Raw genomic sequence first — 15,701 nt, 5'->3', positions numbered from 1 at the left:
CCCACATTCGTTTATAAGGCATTACAAAATAAATAGTTATGCCTCTGCCGATGCCTCTTTTGGCAGACGAGTTTTGCAACAGGTTATTAATGATGATTAGGATGTGGGTGGTCCCCCCCTGTTATGGGCTGCTTTGGTACATCCCGCTTGATGGCAGTCCTCCTGTGGAAAATGGACCATTGGTCTCACCTGAAGGGTGATTTTCATAGGAGGACTGCCATCACGACCCTCCCAGTTGGAGGATACCTAGATATTTTTTGGGTTTTTTTTAATATATTCCTGTTACGCTATTATATTTAGATTTACTAGTGAAGTCAAGACTGCTATTACTGTTATGTCGCTATGTTAGAGTCATGTTATTATGAATATTGCTATTGTGTTATGTCTTTCCTGGTAGGCCCGTTGGCCTTTTTTCCTGCATTTTTAGATATCTCTCTTTGGACTCGCTGCGAATGAACTGGAGAGTGGGAGGGGCCTGATGCCCCTAGTCTTGACTTCAAAACATTCTTGCCTTCAGACGATAGGTGGAGCTATAACCCGCTTGATGGCAGTCCTCCTATGAAAATCACCCTTCAGGTGAGACCAATGGTCCATTTTGTACCCTTTTCCTAATTTGTGCATTTGTATTACATTCTCTCTCACTTATGTAGAATGCTCTTTGACTAATGATCCTTCAGCAGTGGGGGTTTTATCCTGACAATGTGACATCAACTTTAATGGTTCACAGGTGGAGGCCAATGGTAATGTAATTGTGTCCTCAATAGGGCAGTTTCTCTCATCTCTGTACACTGGGAGCTTCCACAGCACAGGGGTTGAATACTTACGCAAGCAACATGTTTCAATTTTTTATGTTTCTTACAAACATTTCCCAACATAAAACCAATGTCACCTTACAATATTGCATATTCTGCAGCTGGGTGTTAGTCTACCTTAATACTACAGGTGTCTTAACAGTGTCATTTTGAATACTTTCACAAACAGTTGTCCTAATTGATTTTTAATTTGGATAGAACAATTTAGTTTTAATTTTTGTTATGCCTCTTTGGAGTGGCCAAGCACGGCTCTATGCAAACAACTCTTCCCATCTTATCTTAACTAGCTCCCAACACAAAGGATTTGGATGTTTTTCTTCGAAAGCAAGAATCTGGCTTTGGCTTCCGGGTTCTTGGAGGAGATGGTCCAGATAACTCTGTAAGTAGCTGTTGTATGTTTGTTCTGTTATAAATCTTACGCCCTTAATATTGTCTTAGCAAATCTGCATTGATAAAGTAAGTAATGTATAGTACTATAAGCATCTCAACTGCAGTTTGTTCATGCTATCAATAGAATATTTTGCTGTTTTCATGTTAATGTAATTGCACTTGAACAGTACATTTCACGGAAGAACTGATAAGCAGTGGCTAAAATTAAAGAAGAAATTAATTTTTCCTATTGCTTGATTTATTGATAGGGATCTCAGTAAATATCTGAAGATGAATTGGGACAAGAACTTATTGGCCTTTCCCATATGAAAGCCATCAAATTCCCAAGCCCTAACATCTTGCACACATTTTTATCAAAGCAATAGAAGTGATATAGAACAGTATTGGAAAAAGAATTCTGGAAAGAGTTTTATCATGTACCAACACAATGCAGGAGATAACTTTCACTAATCAATTTACGTGAATAGCTGAGAGAACAATGCAATGCAATGAGGTACAATTTATCAAATTTAGCAATAAATGAGAGACAATACAAATATCTGAACAGATGTGCTACAGTGAAATCTGAATAAAGCTAAAGTAATTATCCAGGCAGACAACTGCCAATTAAGTACATAATATATTTAATGATTAACATGTTATTTAATCCTTTGCAAAAGCCAATATTCTTTGAAAATATAAAAACCATTTATCATCGGTTTCCTGCTTCATTACAAAAGCTGTGTCTTGATGAAATGGCAGAACTAATACTACTAACAGGTACACTTGAAAATGTGATGGGTTTAAATTTTAGATGATGAATTCTTGAAGGGCCAAATTGCATGCTTCCTTTAAATATCTGAGTGTTGGCAACCCACATCTCCTGGTAAAGTTTAGTTTATGCATATGCTTGAAGTGAAGTCATCATGTTCTCTTCCCCATTCGTCAAAAGTGGCAACCAGTGAAGTAGAACAGGGTCAGGAAAATCTGAGTGCAGTGACATCACATCATCTGTATACTTTAAACTTTTTCAGGTCTGATCCTTGTTATTGGATGAATTCTGAAGCATTGCTTGTTTCCTCCAGTTTTTGTTCTGCATAAGAACAGCCAACAGTGCTTATTGTTGGACTGCTTCCTACATTAGAGACAGGATCCATAGAGCTCAGTACATGAGCAGAAATAACTTCAGTGTGTTTGTATGGGAGGAGTTGTAGTGAGTTGTTTCTTTCCTGGATACATACCCTCCAGATTGCATTACACACTGTCTGGAAGGTCTCCTATCCCTCAGGAACTTCTTTGCAGTACATGTAAGGGGCTGCATTGGGAAGGGGAGGCTGGAAAAGCCATAGTGTACCCACAGAACACCCACATGATCCTCCTTCAGTGTAAAAAGGTCTTTCTGCATCAGAGAGGGTGACATTTTCCATCCACTCACCATGTCATTTTTAGGGCTATAGGTTCTATAAAGTATAAAGGCAGAAATGTGAATTAAAACTCAAGTTTGATTTTTTAGTTTGACATAATTTGTCACATCTCATGGACTTCAGACTGGATAACCAAGCTAAAACCGTAACACTCCCAATTGTAGTGTCTGGATCATCTTATCTTTCCCTATCAATAGCTGCTAACTTAGATTAAAAACATGTTATGCAATTTCTGAAAGCTCCAAGATTAAGCCTTGACAGGTTTTCAGGAAAAGCATATTCCATAATAGAGAGGCAGCAGCTGTGAACAGCTCTGCATGTCCTTGAAATCCTGATGGGATGCAGATGGTAAAATTAAAAGAGTATACTCAAATCAATTGTGGAACTCTTGATTTTAGCATAAGAGGATCTTGGGTATGCTGGGCCCAGGTCTTGGGAGGTAATCATCACACTATCTAAGACAATAGGAAGCTGGTGCAGACACTAATCCACTGATGTAATGTGCTTACAATAACACATCTTGGGCAGAAAGTAAATTGCCATATTTGCACCTGTTGATGATTCTGCACTTCAAGGCAGCCATCTGTAGAGGGCATAGTTTTGCAGTGCCAGGTGCAGAACAATATTACTAATGTTTTTATTCCTAGAGTTCCAGTTTTTGTTATAACTGATTACACACACATTCATCCTTAGGTGTAGTGGGAACATTGGATTTTATGTAGACTGTTCTTTACTCTACATAAGTATTCTGCTTTGCTGCTAGATCTACATTGGAGCCATCATCCCACTGGGGGCAGCAGAAAAAGATGGTAGACTCCGTGCTGCTGATGAGCTGGTATGCATTGATGGTATCGCAGTCAAAGGGAAATCACACAAGCAGGTTCTGGATTTAATGACCAGTGCTGCACGAAATGGCCAGGTGCTGCTGACTGTCCGCAGAAAGATCTTCTTTGGAGGTATGTGCCACATCTATCAAGCCTGTCTATTGCAGTTGGTATTGCCTTATGTCCTGGCAGAGATTTAGTCCAAACATGTGTTTCCATGTCTCTTGCAAGTGCTATCCGCTCTTGTTATCATCAATTTTAAATGAGCTGTGAGAAAAAGAAATTGAATTGATGGATGAAGGGGAAATGGTAGTACTGCAAGGTATTGATATCAGATACTAATATATTTTTAATGCTTCAGGATTGATACCACTGTGTGGTTTTGAAAAAAATCCTATTCCTTTTTTTAAAAAAAGTAGTCTCAGCTATAAGTATAGGAAGATGATATATTTAATATTGATCCACTTTTGGGAAAGTTTACCATTTAAGAGACTGGTGGTAGGGCTTGCTGGAGTAGCCCAAGTAGGAATTGCCTTGTTCTAGTCAGCTCTAAGCCCATTTTTTAAAGAAGTCCTACCATTAGCAGCTCACTTGTTTCTTTGCCTTCCCAAGCATTCTAGCATCTGGTACATTAGAGGTAGAGCTAAATATTGCTATATGTAATAGATATGAAACAGTACCTTGTTGATGTCTTTTGATTTCCAGTTGATGGAGCGAGCTAGGAATGCCACCAAGTAGCCATGTGTGGTGTTGACTTTGTCATAGCAACTGTATTTGTTTCACTGGTGGCAGTTCTTGTGCTACTGTTACAACTGGTGCTATGGCTGTGGCTTTGAAGTAAACAGAAGGCTTGGCTCCTCATGAATTCACAACTAAAAGTCCTGTAAGGCTGGACAGCAACTGTTACGTTATTAGGACAGGTTGTTAGCCAAGGTAATGAGTGCTTTGGTCTGTGGGATCAGCTCATGTTGTCTATGGTCATGAGCCAGTTCTTCCTCCAGTGTACTCAGAAGTTGGGTTATCGACAGCATCTTGCTGATCCCTGCCCTCTCTGCTCGCAAAACCTGGAAGCTGTTAGTGTAATAATATTATGATATGCTTTGATTCGCTCTACGGGCACAAGTCTGCAATAAGAAAAGGAAAAGATGGCAGGCAGCTTCTCTGTCTCCTGTTTTGTGGAAAAAAATCTTTAATAGAACGAAAACGTGTTAATGTACTATTTGTTACTTAACACATCAGAAACTCAGTATTTATTAGGTTGGTATGATACCTAGTGGATGCTGTCAGTCTTTCTTATAGAATGAGATCAGATTGACTGAACGTGTGGGGAAGGCCATTTGAAGAGCATAAAGGGATCATTCAAATCAAAGAAATTTCTGTCTTTGAATCTCAGCCTATGGCAACCAGCATAAATTTTGACAGCACCGGTGTTCACTGTTGCAGTGAGATTCCTTAAATAAAGTAAAATCTTAAGTTGCATGTGGACAGGACTCATACAAAAGGCACAATAATTTGCTGACACGATTCTTGTTTCCTGGACTCAGGAACATATGAGACCATAGTCTCTAAATCCATGACGAAATGAAGAAAATTCTAAAGGAAAACATTGGGAGAAGGCTAACTGTATTTGTAACAAAATTATCTTGGCTCCTTTTTTTCTACCAGTCTGTTCTTATAAAGACAAATGCTTTGACCTTTCTGGAGATGAGATGAGAACTTTATGGAATATCAGTCTTGGAATGACGATTTTCCAGATAAATCAGAACTGCTTTAAAATTACATGTTGGCGTTCTCTGCACTAAAAATTTGGTCAGCACGTACTACAGTATGTTCAGAAGGGAACTTTGACATTCATTTAACTATGGAAAAACACTTCTAGACACTTACATTAATGTTTATATTGTTAGTCTTAGCACAGCATGTGCTCTTTAATTTTTCAGTGATATGAAATACAAACTTATTGTGTACACATTTGAAGTCATCATGTGTTTTAGCTGCTCTGCACAACCTCTTACTTATGACTACACATTGAGCATCATTCATGACTCCTTCTTGTGCCTATTTCTGTGGTATTCTATAGTAGACAAACAACCAGAAGAAGAAGAATCATCCCAAGTTCCCGTTTCCTCCCAGAATGGCTCTCCTAGACCAAACCAAGTAGAGCTTCTCAGCAAGTCGTTCCAAGAAGCCTATGATGTTGCGCTGCAACGGAAGGAGAATGAAGGATTTGGCTTTGTGATTCTCACCTCAAAACACAAGCCACCACCTGGTGGTAAGTACTAAATTTGGGTTGACTGCCTTGCTTATCAAGGTAGTTGCATTGGAGTTGCATTCTTTCATTGTCTGAATTAACATTTACTGCCCAAATAATGTAAGGCTGTTTTTTTATCATTGCTTTATAACTAGAATAGGAAACCTCACACCAGGAGGCTGAATTGAACCCTCCAGTCCTTTCTTTATGGCCCTTGAGACTCTCTCCATGTCTCATCTCCCCAGCCTCAGCGTTCACAAGCCCTGCTTTGCATCCTCCTTGAGTTCTTTTGCCTGCCTGGAAAGTGTTCTTGAACTCTGATAATGTCTGGATGGAAGGATAGAGGTGTGTGTGTGAATGTGTGTAGAAACTAGCCTAGCATACAAAGGTGGAATTTGCATTCGTTGCTCCACCACTTTTGCTTCCGGTCCCACCCACCACTGGCGTGTGGCCTCCAGAAGGAAATGTAGACCTCAGGCTGAATAAAGTTCCCTACTCCTGCTTTACAGGTATCCTACCTAAAAATGTATGTCTCTTTTCTCCTGTTCTCTTCTTCTGTAGCAGGGTCACCATTGTATGCCCAAAGGGATCCCTAGCCACACTGAAATTAGCTTTGAAAGAAGCATTCTATTGTACCAAATATAATACTGTGTGTGTGTGTGTGCCCTCAACAGTTTCTCCACCCTGTTCTATAACATACACAGCCTAAAACTTCTTTGCTCAGATATAATGTATTTGTTGCATTTGTACAACCGGTGCTGTCAGTGTGTAGTAATATCACGGTGGAACAGGTGGAGGGAAGTAGTAGCTTGGCTACTGTCATTCATGCTGTGGTAATAACTAGAACTGATGGTTGCAACACACTATATTTGGGGTGATTCTTAAAGACATCTCAGAAACTTCTGTTTATTCAAAACACAACACCTAGACTGCTGTCTAGCTCTGGTTGTTAGGGCATGTCTTGCTAGTTTTAAAAAAAGCTGTACTGGTTTCCTGTGTTTTTCTGGGTTTAGTTCGGAGAGCTGGTGTTTAACCTGTGAAGGCCTTTATGGTATGGAGCCAAGGTGTCCCGAGAACTGCCTGCTTCTGTATAATATTTATGTTTCTCAGTCAGTTGAGATGAGGCACCCTAACTTTGGAATGCCCTCCCTGGGGCAATCCATCTGACACAAATCCTTCTAAGTATTCTCTGCCAGGTGAAAATGTTCTTATCTGCCTAGGCCTTAGGCTTTTTTGGAAATGTTTTGCAGTTTAATCTGTTTGCTGTTCTTAGTATTGTTTTAGCCTGCTTGCTGTTTTTATGTGGTCTCTTGTGCTGCTTTTCTTTTGTGATTTATACTTATCCATCTTGAAAAATTACGTGATAAGGCAATATATAAATTAAAAGCAGTTCCAGAAAGCTGCTAATATAACTCAGACATAGACATATGCTATATATAATATGGGTGGATGATTATGGCAGTGTTTTTTTAATAAAAAAACATAGTGTGTTGCACTTAACAAATAAATATGACTTAACTCAGGAGAAATGACCAAGTTGGAGCCTATGCATGCCACAGTGGATTCAGCTCCTTATTTGACACTTGAATAAAGATGCTCCTGTCAATAGAAATGACTCTGGGTTTCTTAAAATGTTGGATATGTTTAGACTTGCTCTGATATAGAGTTTTATTTGCTGATATAGAGTGGATATGAAGAGGTTTCATTTTCTAATCAGTTGTTAACCCAACAGTACTTCTACAAACCTTAATGTTCTAGTTCCAATTGAAGAAAATATTATTTTCAGTAAAAATATATTTAGAAACAAAGCCCCAGCTACTATTTTCTTAACCATCATAATCTTTCCTCCTCATATGAGTAGCTAGTTTGTTTTGGGATGTGTTCTATAATATGTTTCATAGAATATTGATTTAGTAAGATTTGTGTGTAAAATTAAAACAAAATATATATAATGGAAGTATAGGTTTGTTCAAGCTCATCAGATTATTTTTTGTTTTGTTTTTTTCTTTGTTCTGCTTTGTTAACTGTTGCTGTGATTCAAGTGATGCTGACTTCTGGATTGTTCCTTATAATTAATTGTTTGCATTATCTATAAATCTTAATCTGTCGGTTTCTTAATAGTTATTCTAATAATATTAGTTGCTGTTACTGAAGTGATTTTTAAAAGTATGTCTTTGTGTGTGACTTAGGACTGTTTTTGTAGATGGCTCTTTTCCCACTCTTTTATTGTATGGAAAATCGCAAGATTATAATTGTTTTTTTCAGATTGTTTCATCTGAGTTTATGCTTTTAAAAATGATTTGTCTTTAACCTTCATTTAGGCTGCAATCCAATACATGTCTACTTAGAAGTAAGCTCCTTTGGGTTCAATGGGACTACTCCCGGGTAAGTGTGTATTGGATTGCAGCCTTAAACTTTCTTGTTACAGTGCGCTTCATGAAGTAGCAAGTGGTTGCGTAGAAATGAGCTGTTGCAACAGTGCTAGGTCAGCACTTGGAGATTTGTCCTCCCTTTTTATAAAGACAGTCACTATGGAAACTATTAGAACTGGAGCTGTCACCCTCTGATGCTGTAGAGTTGATTATATGCCCTTCATTAGAAATATGAAATACTATTTTCATGCTGCCTAATCAGTGCTTGGACCATATCAGAAAGGAAATTATAATTGATAACGAAGCGAGTTTCTATGTAATCCTGATACTCCATAATGCAAAATGATATTGCAACAACAACAACAAATTAAATAAAGGAGTTCTGTTTGGCACTGCAACTGAAAATGCGGAGCTTTTGTAAAAAGTAATGGAAGATAATGAACAATTTTTTCATCAAAATAGCAGGCCTGGGTTTTGTGGGATACTTTAAATGTATTGTTTGCCTCATTACAGTTTGCATTTGAATTCCTGTTTTACAGTTGAAAGTTTGCCCACTGATTGTTGAGTTAAAGGTGGTTGTTGTCATCGTAGTAATGATTTTGCAATCTATAGTAAGTTCATAAAAACAGATAATTCTTAAAGCTAGAAGTCATATCTGTCATCTTTGTGACAACAATTTCATTAATCACAAGCCTGAATAAAATAATTCCAGATTGCAGATGACTTTCAGAAACTGCATCAGATTTACTGTCAAAATTTGATATGCCATTTCGTAAGTACAGCTCAACACACCTCTGTCCCACCTGCTTCCTTCCTGTGATCCCTGGTTTAGAATTGAATAGCAGTAATAGCTATACAAAGCAGTTGCCAGTACAGAGTGATTCTGGGTGATTTTTGCTGTGTAACGTGTCGCCCAGGGTGCTACCAACATGTGTGGAAAGAAGCAGGTGGCACAAATAATTGATGGATACTTGGTACCTTGGGAATGAGATCAAACAAATCTTCCTATAAATTCAAGGTTTTAGAAAAATAGAGTAATGGTAACATAAACAGATGTACATAGATTTAATAATTTTCACTCCAAAATCCATAAATTGGGTAGGAGGGCCAGAGGAGCTTGGAATCACTATATGATATATTTCAAAATAATTGGAGAACTGATGTGATCCCAGAGGACTGGAGATTAATAAATATAGTTAAGCAATTAAGAAAGGAAAATCCCAGATAAATGTGCATCAGACAGGTTGACATAAATATCTAGTAAAATACTGAAACAAGTCATAAAACAATTAAACATTAATCTCTTAGTTTTTCTCCATAAATTAATTACGTCAGAGTCCTTGAGTGGAGTGCCAACACATCAAGTCATAAAGGACAGAATGTTGGGCTGTGGGTGATGTGCACTCCCCACCATGAAAGTCTGCTCTATCCTAGCACACAGTAGTATAGTGGCAAATTCAGAAGTGCAGGATCACTCACCGTATGCTCAGAGGCATGTTACCAAATTCTTCCAAGCTACACAGGAAGTGGATTGGACTGTGAAAGACCACCCAAATTGTGTTTGCATTTTGACAAATTTGTAGGGCAGTACAATATCTCAGAGAGGAGGTCGGGTCTCTGCTCCCCTGGTGCATTCACAATAGCTGCCCAATTTTCCTGCTTTTTAAAGTTTGATAGAACTATCTGTTGGCTATAGGTACGTTCTTAAACCGCAAGGGGTTTTTTTTGCCTATTAGTGAATAATGGACTGGATGAAGACCAATAAACTAAGTCCAGACAAGACAGACTTGCAGCAGTATGGCGGTTTAATTTCAAGTCTCTGTTTGCTACAGAGCAAAAGCAGTTAAATGTGGTCTCTTCAAAGCTAAAAGTAGTCATAAACCTACAGAATATATAGGCTATGCAGCAGAATACCCACAGCAGTAAGGCAAATTTGCAAAGTACAGCTGCAATCGTGATATTAACTAGAACAACTCCAGCCTGTTACCTGAAGATAATGACATTGACATGGCATGTGGTAACATTAAAACAGGGAAAGGTGCTAACTTAATGTGGTGGAGGAGGAAAGGGAATCCAATGAATATGTTCTTCAAATCAGAAAAGCTCCAGCTGAAGACTGGGCTTCTGCACTTCAGTCAAATGATGCTAAATTAGAGGCTGTAACATCAAAATTGACAGATATTGCTCAGATTGCAAACGAGGCCATGAAGTTGGGCCTTGATAATCAGACTTAATTGGAAGCTTTGAAAATGGCAGCTGAAGACTCGGAACTTCAGGTAGAGGAGCAATCCAACAGAGAGCACCGGAAGAATTTTAGGATCTGCAGGATCCCTGAGAAAGAGGAGGAGGCAGGCACCCCAAAATGTTTGGTTGAATAGCTTAACAACATGGACTTGGAGGTAATCATATCTGTGGACAATACTGAACAGGTGCACAGGATGACACACTGACAAATTACCCAAAGATGTAATCATCAATTTGAGCATTATTGCACTAAAAAGGCAATCTATAGAGCCTTCCCAAATTTTAGAGAGCTAAAATACAAGGATGTAATCCATGAGGTATTTCCGGACATCTGTCCTGAAACACTGAAGTATCATCGTGTATTTAAGCCCTATGCATTGGCTCTCAGAGAGGTGGGAATCCTCTCACTTGGGGGTTCCCCTTCAAGCTGGTAGTTCAAATAAACACAAGTTTCTCTAAGTGGAACATGACAGGCAAGCAGGGCTTCTGTTAAAAGAATTGAAGATCTGTTGTACTTCACATATTCACAGAAACAGAAGCAAAAGAGGCTGGGGTGGGTACTGGACAAAAAGAAGATGGTGTGTTGCAATGGAATGTCAAAAGGAATAATAATGAACACAAGTAGAAATGAATATATACACAGAAACCTATTTTTATTTATTTATTTTGCTATTGGTCATATAGTTTCTCACCATCAGATACTATCCTTATTAAAACATTTACTTCAATAACAGCCCTGTAGCTGGACAGGGCCAAGAGGCTTAATGTGGCCCCCATCAATCCCCATTTCTCCAGATGACCAGGTCCATTTCTCCAGCTCAACTTCGGGGTGCTGTCACTTGGCAGGCCCTCTCACTCCTGGGGCTTAAAGTTAAACTGTTTGTTGTTTTTGTTTCTAGTTCTTTTTTCTTGTTTTATGACTGGTGCAAGAGCTGAAACACTGCAGATCAGAGGTGATATATGGGTAACAATGACACCCACTTTGAACTTAACAAACATCACAACCTTTAATGGTTAAACCCAGAACTTTTATCAGATCTCCGACTCATCTCGCTGCATGTAAAAGGTCTGGGCCATGTCATTAAAAGATTGCGAGTTGAGACATTATTGAAGAAGGAACATCCAGACCTTATACTACTCTAGAAGGTGCATCAGAAGAAAAATCCTACATGTAAGCTGCTTAAGGGATACCAGACAGGCAAGTAATACTATGCTCTGGGCTCTTCTAAGTCAAGAGTAACAAAAAAATGCTCCCTTGTGGTAAACAATACTATTGTGGATCCCAATCAGCGCTGTCTATTTATGATAGGAGCAATGGGTCCAAATAAGATCATAGTTGGCCCTGTTTACGTGACCAAAAAAGGACCAATATGAGTTCCTTAGAGCAAGACTGAGCATTCTGGAAAACCATAAATGCGGTGCTGTGATTTCACCCGACATCTTACCACCTGTACTGTAGTTAGTTAATAAAGACACACATTTTGATAACTGCTCAAACTTTATTGATTAACTTTATTTATTCAATAGCAGGTGAAAGCAACTGCATTTCATATGAACAATCCTTTAGTCAGTACTTTCATGAACCTTGAGGAAATTGGGGATACTGGTCCCAAATGAACTGGCCTGTTGTGTGTCAGATCACCCTGGCCTATAGACACCCTGCATTCCCTTGCTGATGATTGAATGGAACAGGATTTGCTCTCTGCTCTCCATCCACTACATAATGCTCATCAACTGGTTCAGGCAGTGCTGAGTGCTCCTCTAAAAGAATGTTGCTGCTCGTCTTCTAGATGTTGTGCAAGGTACAGCATACCACCATCATGTCAGCCAGTAGGTCCTCCTTGACAACGTCCAGCAAGATGTGAAGCAGTCTCCACCTTACTTTTTAGATGACTGAAGGCTCTCTCCACATGCAACGTTGTTCTGCTATGGTAATAGTTGAAGTTCCTGTTGATGGCTATATGCAGAGAGTTTTAGGAAGATGTAATTGCAAGGATGAGAGGATGCACTGAAACCTCATGGCTTTGTCAATTTGTTGTGCTATCATTCCCCTTGTATTATGGGAAGACATTATACGAAGACATTATCTGAGCATTTATTGATTCTACATGGGCATGTAGGTGCCCCAAATGCTGGGTAGTTCATGGCATCTCTGCAGCCATTTCTAAATAATATAGTTCATGGGACTTGATCAGGTTCCTCTTTGTGTTTTTTTGGAAAAGGCAGTCTTGAAACAGAGTTTCAAGCAACTGTTATCTGCTTGAGCAACTGCACCAATCTGAGATTTTCTTCACAACTTTGTAGTAGAAGTGCAAAACGTGCCTTAATCAGAAACCATTAACGAGCAAAACTCAATTATAGGAAGTTTTTTGTCCTAGTTCTTTTAGATAATAAAGGTGGTGCAAGTACAAAGATTTACATGTTTCTCCTTAATATAGAATTATGTTTTAAAAATTGAACTTCTGATTGTATTTAAAGAAGCAGACATTTAAAGTCAGTATCTTTCAGAATTAAATACTTTTAAAAAGTGAAGTTAAAGGAAAGGAAAGGAAATATAAAATGATTTTTTTTTTTTTAATGAGGTCGTTTTTGCTAATGGTTCATTTTAACAAATAAGTTTTAGATAACACTTTCCTTAATGTTTGCTTGGATGGTTCCTTAACAGAACTTTAAAAAAATAACAGTTAACCTAACAAAGCAAAACCCAATGATAAGTAACTTGGAACTATGCCTATGGAGAATTTTCTCCTCCATCCATTAGCTTCAGTGAAGGATCCCCAGAGATATTAATGGGAACAGAAGGATCCTGCTGTAATTAAAGAATAGGATCTGGTGGAGGTGGGTGGAAGCATTGATGGAGGCCTTGTGCCATGTAACATAGGATGAAACAATTGTGGGACAAGGGCAAGCGGCTGGGCATGCAGTGCGCTACAGAGTAGTCTTATATTTCAAGTAAGGCTCTTTGTGTCATGCACCTCTCAAAGTTAGGATTAGATTCTTTCATTGCTGATGTCATGGTCTGAGCCACGTATTCATTGCCCTCCCTAATATTTGAATCAATGTGGTGCACACACCATGTTGAAACCTGATGGTCCTGACAAATGAAACAGGGAGAGTATTGTTTTACACCAAGAGCGTTAACTCAATATGGGTACAGTTGATCACTGATCCATGTCAGTTGACTAAATGAGGAACTTTTTGGTATATAAGATGCAGAAAACAGATGAAACTTCAGCCTCTATGAGTGATTCATCCATACGATGTTTTTCTCACATAAGTTAAGATTTTGCATCTTTCCACTGATGTCCCCTCAAAATAATTTCCATGTATTATGGATCTGATTGGGCAGAAACTGTGAAACCTATATCTCCAAACTGAGTATTACGTATTGTGAGCTCATTTTTGACATGGGGGGGGGAGTATTGGAGAAGCTACTCATTACTGAAAGCCCCCATTTTACTAGGGTGATAGGCTATTGAGAGCCAGTGTGGTATAGTGGTTAAGGTGTTGGACTGCAACCTGGGAGACCAGGGTTCAAATCCCCACACAGCCATGAAGCTCACTGGGTGACCTTGGGCCAGTCACTGCCTCTCAGCCTCAGAGGAAGGCAATGGTAAACACCCTCTGAATACCGCTTACCATGAAAATCCTAGGGTCGCCATAAGTCGGAATTGACTTGAAGGCAGTCCATCATCATAATCATAGGCTATCAAACAGAAACTACCACTATTAATGCTTCCAGGTGGGACTGATCACCCATTTTTAGATCCATGACCCATGGACTAAATATGCGTGCTCGTGCAGTGATTTTATGTAAATGATGATGGATAACAGTGCCTGCCTAACAGTATGTAGTAGAGACACTGATATGACTTTTGTTCATTCTTCAGTGATTCCTCATAAGATTGGGCGTGTCATTGAAGGGAGTCCAGCTGATCATTGTGGAAAACTGAAAGTGGGAGACAGAATCTCAGCAGTGAATGGCCAGTCAATCATAGATCTCTCGCATGAAAATATTGTGCAGCTGATTAAAGATGCAGGGAACACTGTCACACTCACTGTTCTTGCTGAAGAAGGTAAGTGCATGTCTGTTAATGTTGTGGTTTCAAGCTGCGTTAAGCTGTGTCTTGCCACACGGTCACAATCTGGACCTCTCAACAGCTTTCAATACTATATTTTTGGATGGATTGGTTCGGGTTGTGGTTGAAGGATACTGTATTCCAGTGGTTCCACTCCTTTCTAGACAGTCAGTTCCAGAAGGTGGTATGGAGGAACGTCTGACTGTCCCCATGGTCCATGGAATGTGCTGTGGAGTCCTGTGGGATTCTATATTGTCCCCAGTGCTGTTCAACATCTGCATGAAACCACTGAATGAAGTCTTTTGGAGATTTGCAGTTAAATGTCATTAGTATGCTGATGACACCTAGTTCCATTTCTCCTTTTCATCAGAATCAGATGGGACAGTGGAGATGCTGAATCATAGTCTGGGGTCAGTAATGGACTGGATGAGGGTTAGCAAATTACAACTCAATCCAGCTGTGACAGAGATGCTTTTGGTAGGGGGTTAATTTGACCAGGGAGGTGGTGATCAACCTGTTCTAGATGGGGTTGCACTCTTCCTAAGGGACCAACTTTGTGCTCCTACCCACACTGATAGATCCAGCACTATTACACTGAGCTCAAGTACCATTTGTGCCATACAACACATTCCTGCAGCTGAAGCTGGTGTACTAGCTGTGATCCCTCATGGACTGTGAGAGCTCAACATTATGCATATGTGGAATGGACTATTGAAGTGTTGTACCTGGGGCTGCCTTTAAGGATTCTTGTAAACTTCAGTTAGTACAAAACATAGCTGCAAGGTTATTAACTAAGACAGCATATGTCATCAGTTCTTAATTTTTTTAATATTGTATTTTAGATTTTGTAACCCGCCCTGGGACCTGTTGGTGAGGGTGGGTAATAAATATAAGTAGTAGTATATAAATATAAGTAGTGGCCCCCGAACTCTGGAACAGTCTCCCCGATGAGGTGCGTATGGCGCCGACGTTGTTGTCTTTTCGGCGCCAGCTTAAGACCTACCTCTTCTCTATAGCGTTTTTAACTTAAATTTTATACAGGAAATTATTATGAAATTTTGATCTTTGTATTTATATGTTTTGTAGTATTATCATGTAATTTTTATGAGATGTATTTATTTTTTGTTCACCACCCAGAGAGCTTTTGCTAGTCGGGCGGTCTAGAAATCCAATCAATCAATCAATCAATCAATCAATCAATCAATCAATATAGTAGTAGTAGTAGTAGTAGTAGTTATAAATGGTTGCACAGTTTACCAGTATTTCTGGGCATAATTCAAGATGCTGATCATTACTTAGTAAGCATCCAATACTTTGGGGCCTGGT

The 15,701-nt window shown here is 39.1% G+C and overlaps 1 protein-coding gene across 4 annotated transcripts in view; it reads left to right on the top strand.

Annotated features, from left to right (window-relative positions):
- MAGI3 (membrane associated guanylate kinase, WW and PDZ domain containing 3) overlaps window positions 1–15,701 on the top strand; it is a 274,835-nt gene that overhangs the window by 227,436 nt on the left and 31,698 nt on the right. For all 4 annotated transcript variants that reach the window (XM_061631977.1, XM_061631976.1, XM_061631979.1 and 1 more), the window contains 4 exons: window positions 1,100–1,191; window positions 3,369–3,561; window positions 5,510–5,701; window positions 14,187–14,372. In XM_061631977.1, the coding sequence (XP_061487961.1) occupies window positions 1,100–1,191; window positions 3,369–3,561; window positions 5,510–5,701; window positions 14,187–14,372 (663 nt within the window). The remainder of the gene's footprint in view (window positions 1–1,099; window positions 1,192–3,368; window positions 3,562–5,509; window positions 5,702–14,186; window positions 14,373–15,701) is intronic.

Source organism: Rhineura floridana, chromosome 6, assembly GCF_030035675.1.
Source record: "Rhineura floridana isolate rRhiFlo1 chromosome 6, rRhiFlo1.hap2, whole genome shotgun sequence".
NCBI classification, from domain to species: Eukaryota; Metazoa; Chordata; class Lepidosauria; order Squamata; family Rhineuridae; genus Rhineura; species Rhineura floridana.
The sequence above is the reverse complement of the archived record's forward strand: the minus strand, read 5'-3'. Positions and strand labels throughout refer to the sequence as shown.